The sequence below is a fragment of the Brachyhypopomus gauderio genome, chromosome 15 (assembly GCF_052324685.1).
Source record: "Brachyhypopomus gauderio isolate BG-103 chromosome 15, BGAUD_0.2, whole genome shotgun sequence".
NCBI classification, from domain to species: Eukaryota; Metazoa; Chordata; class Actinopteri; order Gymnotiformes; family Hypopomidae; genus Brachyhypopomus; species Brachyhypopomus gauderio.
This window is the reverse complement of record NC_135225.1, coordinates 18,030,396-18,044,198: the sequence shown is the minus strand read 5'-3', so window position 1 is coordinate 18,044,198 and position 13,803 is coordinate 18,030,396. Positions and strand designations below refer to the sequence as shown.

Below are 13,803 nucleotides of genomic sequence, written 5' to 3'. Positions count from 1 at the left end.
CAAAACCACCTCCCCTAGACCTCCATCAAAATCCCGTCATGTCATTTCAGGTAAAAAGTCTCAATTTATGCTTCATTTTCTCATGAGACATGAATGAGGTACACAAGAGTCCTGTTGGGTAACGTACGCTAGAAAAGCTTTAAGCAGGCCCTCCTGCATAGATCAAAGGGAAGTATGAAGTGCGCTTACGAGCAAAGCGCCATTCAAAGCAGCGACAGGCTTTGAACTGGACTGATAGGAAGACTTGCACAAGCACCAGAAATATCAGTTCTGGGGGCGGTCCAATACACTGACTGACATCAGCTACGAAGAGAAGATTAACATTAACCACACTTCAACGATCACACTGGCCGCTCCAAGATAACCGTCATAAATGAAGTCATGAGGATTACTGGAGATGGAAAACAACTCACGGAGGCTCACAGAGAATACAAATCACTGGTGTTCAAGAAGGTTGGTGTCTGCACCCACAACAGCCCTTCCTCCACACACACACAAATACACATGCATCCACATGCATACACACACACACACATACACACACACACACATATAAACACCCACAAACATGCACGCAGCACACATATACCCGGCCGCGAAAGTTCATTACTCAAACGGCGGACGTGGGCATAAATCATTCCAAGCTCACTTTAACACACTTTAGCCCGGCACACAGGCACGTGCTGCGAACTTTTACACGTGCACGCCTGTTCCACTCTTCCGCCGCACACGACCAGCGCAGTGCAGGCTTCTCGGGATCATACATCACACTTTCGCGCGTTCCCAGGGTAACGCCCCGGATCTGTCCGCAGGTCAGAGTTTTCAGGCAGGTTCACGGGGGGGGGGGGGGGGGGGGGACTAACGAGGGTGAGAGGCGGGGTCTGCCCTCTATGAAGGAAAGCTAAACGAGCTAAAGGCTTGAGTGGCGGAGGCCTGGCTGCCCCCTGGTGGAGCACATTTGCCCCGGCACACACTGGTGTAGTTACAAAAGGGTGCAGTTACAAAAGGGTGCAGTTACAACAAAATAAAAAATAATAAATAATAAAGATCTACTCAATGAAGCTGTAGTAAAATAAGGGCTGAACGTTGAGCAGAGCCGTCCACCGCTAAACTGCACAATTTGACCATGACCATAGCTGTGGTGGCACCGTTGCCAGGACGACTGTGCTTGATGCGGTGATCACTGCTACAAGAAGGGCATTGTGGGATAATACTCTCACTTCCCCCATATGAGCGACAGTTTGGGAGAGCAGACGACACTCCCCACACGACGGGCTCAGGTAAACAACACCGCACCAGCGCAGAACTTCCAGCTCATACAGGATTTAGGAGATAGAATCAAGATATGAGAACGTCAGAGAGAGGGAGATTAGTTCACATATTCATGAACATATACTGAAGGAGCAGGACGGATCCCGGTAATGTCCTGACGAGCAGCCTGCAGGACAACGTGGCGGGACACAGTCTAGCTTCCCTCCAGCAGCAAGGACACGAGTCTGCAATACCAAGACCACTGGCATCTTTCACCAGGACTCATAAATAAAAGATCTCTCTGTCTCTCTCCCCCCATCTCTCTATTTCTCTCTCTTCATCTCTCGCTCATTCTCTCTCTCTCTGAAGCGTTCCAGCCCTCCCTGCTGTCAGTCAGACAGAGACCAGGCACAGCGACGCTGCTGTTCTGAACGAGTGAGCAGCCATTTTCCTTTTAGCTGCCAGTGTCTATCGGGGAGAGGTTATCGATCCTGCTGGAACAGGTGTGGCGAGCTGCTGTCCTGTAGGGAGATGATGATGATGAAGAAGAGATTTGCCTCTCTTGCTAAAAACGCAAGACTTTTTTCTCACTGTCATAGTGTCTGGACAGCACACGTATGATGAGGGAGAGTCCCTCCCTCTATGACTGGCAGTCAGTCAAATACGGACGGGACCGCCATCATGTCCTGTGTACTCACACCGCACACTGGTCCTGCATTCCTTCCTACAGTCATACGGGCTCCAGTCATACTGGCTCCAGTCATACGGGCTACAGTCATACGGGCTACAGTCATACGGGCTACAGTCATACGGGCTACAGTCATACGGGCTACAGTCATACAGGCTACAGTCATACGGGCTACAGTCATACGGGCTACAGTCATACAGGCTACAGTCATACAGCCACAGTCATACAGTCTTACTAACGAGTAATCTTAGTGAGTTATTATTGATCTTATGAATCTGCCTTTGTTGCAGTCACATTGACATTGTGGCACATTATTATCCAAACCTGCAGAACTGGCAGATCAATTGTTTAACCACAAGTCCAGTACGTTGGAGGCTGGACACTACACCAGTTCTTCATGGGGCATGCTGGTTCATGGGGCTGCTGGTTCACCCTTCCTCCATAGATCACGTATCTCTGACAGACTTCAGTGAGAGCACGAGATTACCGATGTGGTGACATTCGTTCACTCTGCCTATGGGTTTATGAGATGAAAACCCGCCTTTTCTAATCCAAGCCAAGCAGCGGTGTTTGAAAGACGTGACCTCTGGGCCCTGGGAAGTGGCCCAGACAGTGAAAGGACTCGTTAAAGTTCTGTTAGAGCTCGGGTTTATGAAGGAGCCACACTCACGCAGTGGGGAGAAAGCAAATGAGGCTGGACAGACAGCTAAGACCACAGCACTGAACCACGGCTGCCTAAACTCATGCCATGTTGCTTCATCTTTGTTCATTCGTTCACGGAAGAAACCATCCAACCAATGCTAATGTGGCTAACAATCAATGGAAGCCAAGAGCTGCCAATTAGCATAAAGCGTATTTGCATAATGCTATTAAGTGGCTATTTGCATTCATCCACTGTTAGCTACATTAACATTTTTGACAGAACCATTCCTTTAAACCTCCCACTTATCTGCTCCTGATCCCTGTGCCATCGGAGCCATTTCGCCCTCTTTAGTCTCTCTCTGTCTCCGTCTCCGTCTCTCTCGCTCTCGCTCTCACTCTCTCTCACTCTCTCTCACTCTCTCTCACTCACTCTCACTCACTCACTCACTCTCACTCACTCTCACTCTCACTCTCACTCTCACTCTCACTCTCACTCTCACTCTCACTCTCTCTCTCACTCTCTCTCTCTCTCTCTCTCTCTCTCACCCTGACATAAGCAGGATTATACGAGAGCAGATCTCCAACACCCACAGGGTGCAGCACTGCAGATCGGGGAAGACGCTAAGAAGGTATTTGTCCATATTATACGGATCTTTCCCATTATGCTATTTAGCTGAGTCATCTCTGACCCAGGGTAGTAATTCCTGAAATGCATCTCTGTAATTAAAGCTTAGGTCTGATTCTGCTTGTCCTGTGCTGGATTGGACCCAGACCAGGCAGAAGCTCCCGGCAGCCGGCTGAGGTTGACCAGCAGCAGAGCAGGACCTCCACTCCAGAATACCCCTGGACACGGAGTAGGTAGCTGGCAACACAGTGACTCTACTGGCCCTACGCACATAACATATACGCACCCAGGCCTACTAACACCATCCAGTTAAAGGCATTCATCATCCTTACTCAGACGTCACTGTACATGTATGTGTGGGTTGGTATATGTATGTGTGTACGGGTCTGTCCGTGTGTGTGTGCGTACGTTTCTGTCCGTGTGTGTATGTGTGTGTGTACGTGTCTGTGTGTGTGTACGTGTCTGTCCGTGTGTGTGTGCGTGTGTGTGTGTACGTGTCTGTCCGTGTGTGTCTGTGTGTGTGTACGTGTCTGTCCATGTGTGTGTGTGTGTGTGTGTGTGTACGTGTCTGTCCATGTGTGTGTGTCTGTGTGTGTGTACGTGTCTGTCCATGTGTGTGTGTCTGTGTGTGTGTGTGTGTACGTGTCTGTCTGTGTGTGTGTGTGTGTGTGTGTACGTGTCTGTCCATGTGTGTGTGTCTGTGTGTGTGTGTGTGTGTACGTGTCTGTCTGTGTGTGTGTGTACGTGTCTGTCCATGTGTGTGTGTGTGTGTGTACGTGTCTGTCCGTGTGTGTGTGTGTGTGTGTACGTGTGTGTGTGTGTGTACGTGTGTGTGTCCTCCTCCTTAATCTGCCATCTGAAGTGCGAGGCTGCTGGCTGCTCGTTGTCATAGTGCGATGTCATATCCTCGAGTTCAGTGTCCCTGTGACAGATCCACCATGGTGATAAGCATGAGAGAATTAAACGAAGGAGCACCCGGCACAGATTAGCCAGCACTGGGCCAGAGGAGAGCGAGCGTTTTCGTACACAGGCACAACGTCTCGAGAGAGAATGAAGCGCACTTTAACTCCGCGCGCGCCACTGGCTGGGCTGTTCCAGCTGCTGGAAGAACGCAACTGGGACTTTTCAACGAACACGTGAATGGATCACGTCCTTCGATTCAATTTCCAGAACCCATTAAATTAACGCGTGCGGAGAAATGGGATGGGCCACGAGCCGTTCAAAGAAACAACCGACGTGCTGTCGCGCGCTGCCGAACAGCGATGTCGTAGCAAAACATGTTAAAAAATACTCAAGCGCGAAATGGGAAAACAAACACTTGTGTTTATGTCCTTGAAACGTCGCGCAACGGCACAAGACTGCGAACCGACTTAGAAACTCGAGGAGGACCGAGCGGTCTACATGGCGTAGCCGAGCGCTTCTTTCGGTTTGTGCCGGTTACGTCTAATCAGAGCTCGTGCATTAAAGCCGGTCCATTCGGGCCAGACTGCAGAACGGCACGATCCCAGGCGTCAATCAATATCTCATAACAGGCTCGCGCACCCCTCTGGTAATATCACTGGCGGGGTAGGTCACGCGCAAACAGCGCGAGAGACGGAACGGAACGACAAGGACAGCATTATCAAAAGCAGTGTGTTTGTTTAAAAACAGATTAATATTCCTGATTTAACCTGTTACAGTTCAGCCGAAGTGGTAAAACTCTCAAGAGCACGAGAAATTTGATTTCGGATTTAAGTGAATTACATTAATACACAGTAAATCGAACCAACTAATATTAAACAAAAGGTTCATAAATAATTAGAAATAATTATCTGATTCGCTAAATGAATGGATAACACACATGGCAAGTACCCGGCGCTTCTCGGCGATAATTAAGCAACCCTAATGAAAGACCCGTTTATCCATTTCCCAACAACATCAGTGAACATTAAAGTGTGAGGCGGGGCCTTGTTGGGGCGCGTGCCGTTATGCGCGATATGCTCTTAATATGCTCGTTCGTCTTAGTCCTAACAAGCCGCGCGTGGCAGCGTGTCCTGCGATGGAAGACTCCGACTGGCTGAGCGCCAACGAAGCGACTGGGCGAAGTTTATAGTTCTTGTTCGTCACGCTGGTCAGTCAGTCACCCCCCCCTCCCCCCCTACAAAGTAATATGCTACAAGCTCCCTGGCAGTGGGCACAGCAGCGTTTCAAATTGCCTGACGTTTGTTTGTGCACAGATGTTAAACGGTTCAGAGGAGTCTGGCAGAGCGCGAGGAGAAGGAAGGGCGCGACACGTGCGCAGCACCAGAGGAGAACCGTGTGTATTAATGCTTGGCAATAAATGTCTGGACCGCTTGGACTGTATTCTAATTTCAAATCAGATTCATACATATGGACAATATTTCAAGTTTAACAAGATTTTATGATCACTTTAATTACTCATTATTGCGGCGCTGCAAGTGCAACATAAATGCAACAGAACTGCATTATGTGACACGAAACATGGAGTAAATTGAAAGTTAGGCAAATGGAATACCCTAAGTGAACGCCGTTGCGTTATTGAAACGAATGAACGCTCTATTATAAAATGTTGCCTATAATCATCTCGTATATGACTGATCTAGGTGCACAAACTCTGTGACAGAAACTAAACTCGAGGTAATGATGACAAAGTTCCTTCCGTTCCCGTTTGCCTCGAGCGCAATGGATAAATTGCTCATTGTTTTCTTACAAACAGCACATACATCTTCTGTCCGCGCGCGTTTAACTCAAGATCCCGCAAAACACATTTGCTACTCCGAAACACAAACAAGAGTGTCTAATTTATCAAAATATCTATTCGAAAATAAGAACGGTACTTATTAGCTGGTACGTCTGCTGGAGCAAATCAAACCAGGGTAGGTTTAATGGTTCCCAACCAGTGCTGCTCAAACCTTTCAGTAAAGACTTGAGTCGATGGATATGTTAAAAGCAAACACATTACACGGAAATCATCCTTTCGTTATCTGCGCTGCTCTTTGAACGTACGTCACATTCTTAGAAAAATCATGTAATGGCTCGCGCTTCAGTGCGTTGGAACATTACGCACGTTCAATGGAACCCGCCATGTAAGAGCGCGCGCTGCTCGTCGCGAGGCCGTTAGCGGAAAGATTCTGACTGGCGCACTAGCATTAAGCCCCTTTGTAACCTTTCATCCTTCAGACGACTGGGGCCCTGCACTCTCGTGTGGTCGCGCCTGAACTCCAGCGGTCGAGCAGCTAAAGAAATGTTTGCTCTGTCGACGTCGTCCCGTTTCCACCAACTTGGCTTTTATCAAAACGAGTCAAAAACCTCGAGGTGCAAATTCTTCTTTCATGGCACCCCCCAACCCCTCCCCACCTCCTCGGTGGCTTTTCAAGACATCACACATTTCTTCTTCCCTTTTCTCTTCTGCGGTTCCCTCGTCAATTATTCAAGTTCTCCTCTACATATTGAAGATGTTTCTTTTTCTCTGCATTAATGTTTAATGCTTTTTCTCTCCTTAGGACATCTCATAAGGATAAATCAAAGTGACATTAAGTTTTATTGAGACAGTCCCATCGTGAAATTAAACTCTAATGGAGCTGCAGTCGGGCATTTTTACTGCCATCTATTAAAAGAGAGAAGAGAGATGTGACAAACAAATCACCTTCTTTTATACACAAATTTGGGGTCTTAGCAGGTCAAATAATGCAGTGGTGATGAACTGGTGGTATACTCAGCTAACCACGATGACGGGTGTCATTGGTTCTAAAAAGACAAAGGCATGGTTAATGGATAGTGTGTAGAGGCAGGTGGTAACTGACATGAACTAATCCATAGAAACAGGATCTATTTCTACAGGCTAATCGTCCTAATCACGGTAATGTTACAAAACAAAAGGGAAAATCCATCGTCATTAAGTTGCACTCAACTCGAAAAAGGAAACATCACTGCCACACGCAGCCAAGCTGACCCATTTATGTTGATGTGAGAACCGAATCCAGCGCCTTTATAGCCACGTACTTGGGATAATCCTGGTGAGCAATCCTTCACGCCCAACTCACGTGAGGTCTACTGAGGTCACGTCGTCAGCACGCATGTTAAACTACAGCAGCCGAAGAGCAACTCAACTCAACAAACCACTAGCTAAGTCACGTGTGCTGAAGCATCGAATGAGTTGAAAACCACGCAAAGCTGAAGTCAGTGATGAATGAGGTTTGACACCACTGCAATAACGCAATGTGATGTCTTCCATCACACTGACGTATCAAGATATATATATATATATTGTATAGCGATTCAATAAGAGCAGTGTTAGTGTCACACCCTCCACTGACACTCATGTCATTTCATCACTGTATGCTTTTTGAGAAACAAATAAAAATACATATTAATATCATACTTACATTTCATACCAATTTCATACATATTAATACATACTTAATTTCCCATGTGAGGGATCAATAAAGTTATTCTATTCTATATTAACATTAATTTCTAAGGACTAAGGATTTAAATTTGACATCCAACATAGATATCATAATGATACAATGAGTACTCCAACTGGAATTACATACTGACATGCATTGTAGATCATCAAGGATCAGCCACAGATATCATCAGAGTAACCAGAGTAGCCATAACTCATTAATCCCGCATGAACCATCAGAATGACTGTAAACTTAGTGTAGTCACTTCTGCTGTTTTCAAACTGGCTTATAACCCAGAGCAGTAAAATTATAAAGATTCAAACCCAGAGCAGTAATGCTATAAAGACTCAAACCCAGAGCAGTAAAACTATAAAGATTCAAACCCAGAGCAGTGATGCTATAAAGAGTCAAACCCAGAGCAGTAACACTATAAAGATTCAAACCCAGAGCAGTAATGCTATAAAGATTCAAACCCAGAACAGTAACACTCCAAAGACCTTTCTGGAAACTGAAATATATATATGCCTGTTAGTTATGAAAACCAAAGTTCTTGTATATTTCCTCATACCATTGATTCTTTCTGAAATGCTTAATGACTTTTCCGAGATGAGCCCTCAGCGTGGTCGCTGGGTCATTTTCCACTCTTCCTGGAGCACTTTGGGTCATGGACGTAATTTTGATTTCAAAAGTGGGGGGGACATGGATTTGTAGCTATTTAAATATTTGGTTTTAACCGTAAAAACTGGGGGGGACCAAAGCTGGCTTTTGAAAAAGTGGGGGGGACATGTCCCCCCCGTCCCCCCCCCAAAATTACGTCCGTGCTTTGGGCCAGGCAGAACAGGTATGTGTGTCAGTGACACCAAGATCAGTATGTGTGCACCTAAGGATTCATCTCTGTGATGCCCCACTGACCTTTGCACAATGCAGAGATGGAGCTGAATTCATCCTTTGACTAATTATTTGTGTGGCATGTGAGACCTTAATCACTTTGCTCAGGATTCAGCCTAAAGATGCTTTTATAGATTTGGGCACCAATGTCACATCCATTCTCAACATCCTTTAGATTCTAAAGGATAACCATGATTTTTAGTCAAAATGGCATTCTGCAAGTGGGATCCCTAATTTCGACTTAATACATGCAAAGCTGAGCATGCTGATAGTGAAGAACACTCTCCAAAAGGAAAAGTAGCAGTGGATTAAATTTCCCGTTGAACAGCAGGGCCATTTTTTCGCTGGGGCGATGGTAAATTAATCTGGATAAAGTGCACAGAGTGATGTAATGCAGTGCTGCAGTCTTCGCGCGACATTTTGATCCAATATTCACGCTGTCACGCGGAAGGCATCTAGTTAAACTATGTGGAGAAGGAGAAGCCGGACCGAAGTTCTCCACTCCTCCAAAGGTCGTTTCACCTTCTGGGGCTTCATGTACGCAAACACGTTGTTCCTACACCGAACAAACTGCTAAATATAAACGAGAATACTGATTACTAAACTCGCTGCCGTACGCCAAGATAAATATAACCGCTCCATGAGTCGTTTTTAGGTAATAATAATGAAGACATAACTGAGCATGGCGGTTACACAAACCTGATCTCCTAATTACTCCTGGGGGTTAAATGCCGTTAACCGCGACGTAAAGGTACAGGAAAGAGTTAAATGTACACGAACACAATCTCAGATCCAACACCACCGATCTCTGATCAGCGTCGATATTCTCGCTCGTTAAAAATGCAGTATATTCTTATTATAACAGACAAGCTACTGACAACAGTCCTTTTAAATCGGCCGATTTCATTGATTAACGCCTGGTGACATGGACTACATGAAGAGAGACAGTAGCTTCTTAAATTGAGGCTGCAGGTGACATGGAGAAAACGCGCTGCTCGTGTCGTCCAGTATTATCTCCAGTTTGAACTTGGATGAATGTGTGCGATGTAGTGGAAGACCTCCACACTACGTCCATTTGAAACCACGTAAGAGTAGAAGGGGACAGACTGATTTCATGCGTTTTGTATTCGGCATAAAGTTACCCCGGCGCTGCGTAAACGGAGGCGAAACGAGACCTCAATCCCTCAAGCTGTATTGTCTTTACACCGTTAAACACCTAAACCCCCAAATCTTCGGCGCTCGTGCTCTGTAATCAGATAACGTGTTATATTATGCTCGGTGTATAACAGGCGAAGGGAGGGGCTGCACAGAGACGGAGCCGTCAGAACCCACACCGAGCAGCACCAGACCCAAGCGTTGCAGCTCCGACGCCTTTAGCCACCACTAATCTTTTAAGACAAAGCCACCCACATTTTTGAGTTTCAGGATCGTGCCTGTTGTGATGTTATGCATAAATTATGTACAGGTTGTTGACGTACAGTCTACATAATTTATGAAATTTTAATTTTGCAAATTAAAGATAAAAGGCGCATTTATTTAAAAGTGTCTGAGAAGGAACCAGACATTCATGAGAAACTTAAACCAAGAACCTGCATCTCTTATGGTCAATTACTGGATCTGACAGTTGGAAATGAAATCATTATTGAAATTGACATGACATTGTATGCCGAAGTGAAAATCTGTAAGCCATTGTAACCCGCTACTGAATAACACTTCCAGTGAGCACAGATTGAACAGAATGCCATACCGGATCAAAACAAACCACATGTCCCCCCCGCCCCCCCCACGGCACCGGCTCACAGAAACAGGAAGTAGCCAAGGACTCACGTGTTTTGCGGTTGCCATGGGTGCGAGCGGGTGTGGTGCTGGCCCTCTCCGTGGATGACTGCTCGCGGGTCCATGTTTGGGTGGAGTCGTTGAGTACAGTAGGGTTGGAGGGGGAGGGGCTGGAGGCAGAGTCAGTGGAGAAGGGTGTGGTCGTGCTTGCAGAGGCGGGGCCACGTGGGCCCGAGCGCTGGGTGGGGCTCTTCTGAGTCACCTGACTGCCGGAGGCCCCTGGCCCTCTGGGCGGCGTGTTTGGAGGGGCCCCAGTTCGGACTCTCCCCCGCACCGTCGTGGTGAAGCTCGGGCCGGCCGAGCCGCCCGGCCCACTCGGCGACAGAGTGGTGGTGCTGGTGGTGGTGTCGGATCCCTTGGGGAAAGCGCTGGGCTTGGATAGGAATATGGGGTCCTGGCCGATGCCCTTGGCGTCCACCAGGTCCGTGGGAACGTAGTCTCTGACCGAGCCCACCACGATCCACTTGAGCAACATGAGGCTGAGGCCCAGACCCACGAAGCCGATGAGGAGGGGAACGGCGCACAGCCAGGTCTGCTGGCGTGGCCACACGCCACAGCACGCCCAGCGCCAGGCGGCCGGACGGGCCGGGGCCTCCGCCTGGACCCGCCCCCTGCCGGCCCCACCCCCCTCTCGCTCCTCCAGGATCACCACTTCCGAGGTGGCCATCGATCCCGACATCTCGCCCATCCCGCGCAGACGTTTAACCCCTCGCGCTGGCGCTCGGCGGGCACGGGTCACCCGGGCAACCGGCCATCAGGACGGGGGAAAAACAAAAGAAAAGAAAACGAAAACAGGGAAAAGGAGGAGAAACCCACGACAACTACGGCACACACCCTCTCACGCAGGTACTCACCGACACAACAGGACAGACGTGCCGTAACGCACACAAACGCACACTCGCACACTCACACGCGCACACCCGCACACACCCGGTAGAATCCCGGAGGAAGGCAGAACCAGGACCGGCAGGATTCCGACACGGGACAATCCTCACAGCGCAGTTCCAGGAGGAGGCAAAAGCAGACGGCTCTCCGACTCCAAGGGCAAAGCGGCGGAAAGGCGGAGGGGTGTGGAGACGGAGGGTGGAGGAGGGGTGGAGCGAGAGAGGCGGGAGGAATGCGCAGGGCAGATGTGTCTGTACGGACGCTCACAGCTCTGGGCCAGCAGAACACTGGTCTGGCGCCTCAGCTCCCCCCTCACACACTGACCCTGTCCCACACACCACCAGCCCAAAAGCCAGCCCCCTCTTCCATACCCGCCTTACGGCTCATGGAGATACTTCTTTAGCGGGGAGGTTCAAAAGCCGTCACAAAGCCCGGTGTTCACGCCTCTCCCGTTTCTCTCCGGTTTCTCTCCTGTTTCTCACCGTCTCGATCCGTGGGTCTCGTTAGCGCTCGCTGAGTCAGCCCCGTACGTCCCTGAGAGTCGGAGCTTCCTGCGGGCGAGCGGTGGTGGCGTCCCTGGCTGAACCTCCAGCAGATAACTACGCCATCCGCACAGCGCCGCTGGGTGAGACGGACCCGCTCCTGCTCGCCGGCGGGAGAAGCACGATCCGGCAGTGGAGGACCAGACAGGGGAGCCCAGGAGATCAGCGGAGCGGTAAATCCGTCCTCTCCCAGTTGAGCGGCGTCCGGTTCCCGAACGCAACACTACCTCCTCGCCGAGCGTTAAATGCAGCGCGGAACGGCGGAGAGCATCCAGTTAGCCCACCGATACATTCCGCCACTGAGAGGGAGGGAGATAGAGAGGGAGAGAGAGAGAGAGAGAGAGGGAGAGAGAGAGAGAGAGAAGCAGGGAGGGGGAGGGAGAGTGTTGGATGCAGGCAGAGAGAGAGAGGGAGGAGAAAGAAGAAGAGAAAACAGTGCTTGAGCCCAGCTCTCCTTCTCCTCCGGATCTCCCCGGCTGATCCTGGTTTCGAGATTCTTAATTATTCGTCTGGCTGTTTGCTGGTTGGACGGCTGCCGTCCCGGTGCAGCGTGTCAGCTCCTCTGAGACGGAGCCGGTTCTCCTGCACTGACGCTCACAGCGGCTGCCCACACGCCTGGGAATGATGACACGGGAGGAGGAGAGGACCAGTCAACAGTCCAGGAGAGACAGAGAGAGAGAGAGAGAGAGGAGGCACAGACGTGTGGGAGCGTGGAGTGTGCGGGGTTGAGAGAGAGAGAGAGAGAGAGAGAGAGAGAGAGAGAGAGAGACGAATCAGGAAGTGAGAGAGGGAGGGAGGAGGGGGAAGCTGCACCTGCTCTGTAGTGGGGATATTCTCCACCAATTAGGATGGAGATCGAGCAAGAGAGTGAAAAAGAGCAAGAGAGGGAAAGAGGTCAAGAATACACAGAGGGCAAAAGTGAGGAAGACAAGGAATGCTGTTAGGAAGCATATGTACTAGAGAGAGAGAGAGAGAGAGAGAGAGAGAGAGAGAGGGAGAGAAAGGGAGGCAGTCTGAAAAAGACACGGAGGGTGCACCAGGGACCCACACTAATGCTCTGCTGTATAACAAACCGAGGGACTGGAGTGCTTTAAATAGCCAGTGTCTCTCTCATTTGGGCTGTCACTCACTGCCCAAGCTCCTCCCCTCTCCCTGACATCAGAGAGATCAGAGTAAGGCAGGGTCCTGGGCTGTCACTCACTTCCCAAGCCCCTCCCCTCTTCATGACATCACAGAGATAAGAGTAAGGCAGGGTCCTGGGCTGTCACTCACTCCCCAAGCCCCTCCCCTCTCCCTGACATCACAGAGATGAGAGAAAGGCAGGGTCCTGGGCTGTCACTCACTCCCCAAGCCCCTCCCCTCTCCCTGACATCACAGAGATGAGAGTAAGGCAGGGTCCTGGGCTGTCACTCACTCCCCAAGCCCCTCCCCTCTTCATGACATCACAGAGATAAGAGAAAGGCAGGGTCCAGTGTGAGAGAAGGTGGGACTATATGGAGAGAGCTTCATCATTATAGCCATAGGCAGAGATAGAGGACAATAGAGAAGAGAAGGAGGACGTTCTCGTTACTGCTAATGAATGAGGCATCATTTATTTCTGCATTCATTCATTCATTTATTGATGAATTTAATGACTCATTCAATCGATGTCTCAAATCATTCATTCATTCAATGATTCATTAATTCATTTACAGACTTCATTCTTTCATTCACTTGTGCACTAGACAAATGTGTCTTTCACTCTTTGATTTACTATTCAGCGATTCACTGATTCATTTGATAAATCTGGTCATTCTGTTGGATATCAGATGCTGCAGTTCACAGTAACTTGGGCCAGTGTGATTCCCTGAGCACATAACAAGTAGGACCATCTGAGCTGATGGTGAACAGAATATTCAACACGCCATCACCTTTAGACATTCACATGGATGAGAGAACCTGAACAAGTAAATTACACAAACAAACAGGATAATATGTGTGCACTCACGTGAATATACACACACACACGCACCCATGCATGTACACACACGCACGTAC

At 48.9% G+C, this 13,803-nt stretch overlaps 1 protein-coding gene across 2 annotated transcripts in view; it reads right to left on the bottom strand.

Moving 5' to 3' along the window:
- Window positions 1-12,481, bottom strand: part of nrg3a (neuregulin 3a) — a 257,130-nt gene extending 244,649 nt beyond the window's left edge. For both annotated transcript variants that reach the window (XM_076974131.1, XM_076974132.1), the window contains exon 1: window positions 10,331-12,481. In XM_076974131.1, the coding sequence (XP_076830246.1) occupies window positions 10,331-11,027 (697 nt within the window). In that variant the 5' untranslated portion in view covers window positions 11,028-12,481. The remainder of the gene's footprint in view (window positions 1-10,330) is intronic.
- Window positions 12,482-13,803: the final 1,322 nt, after the last annotated feature.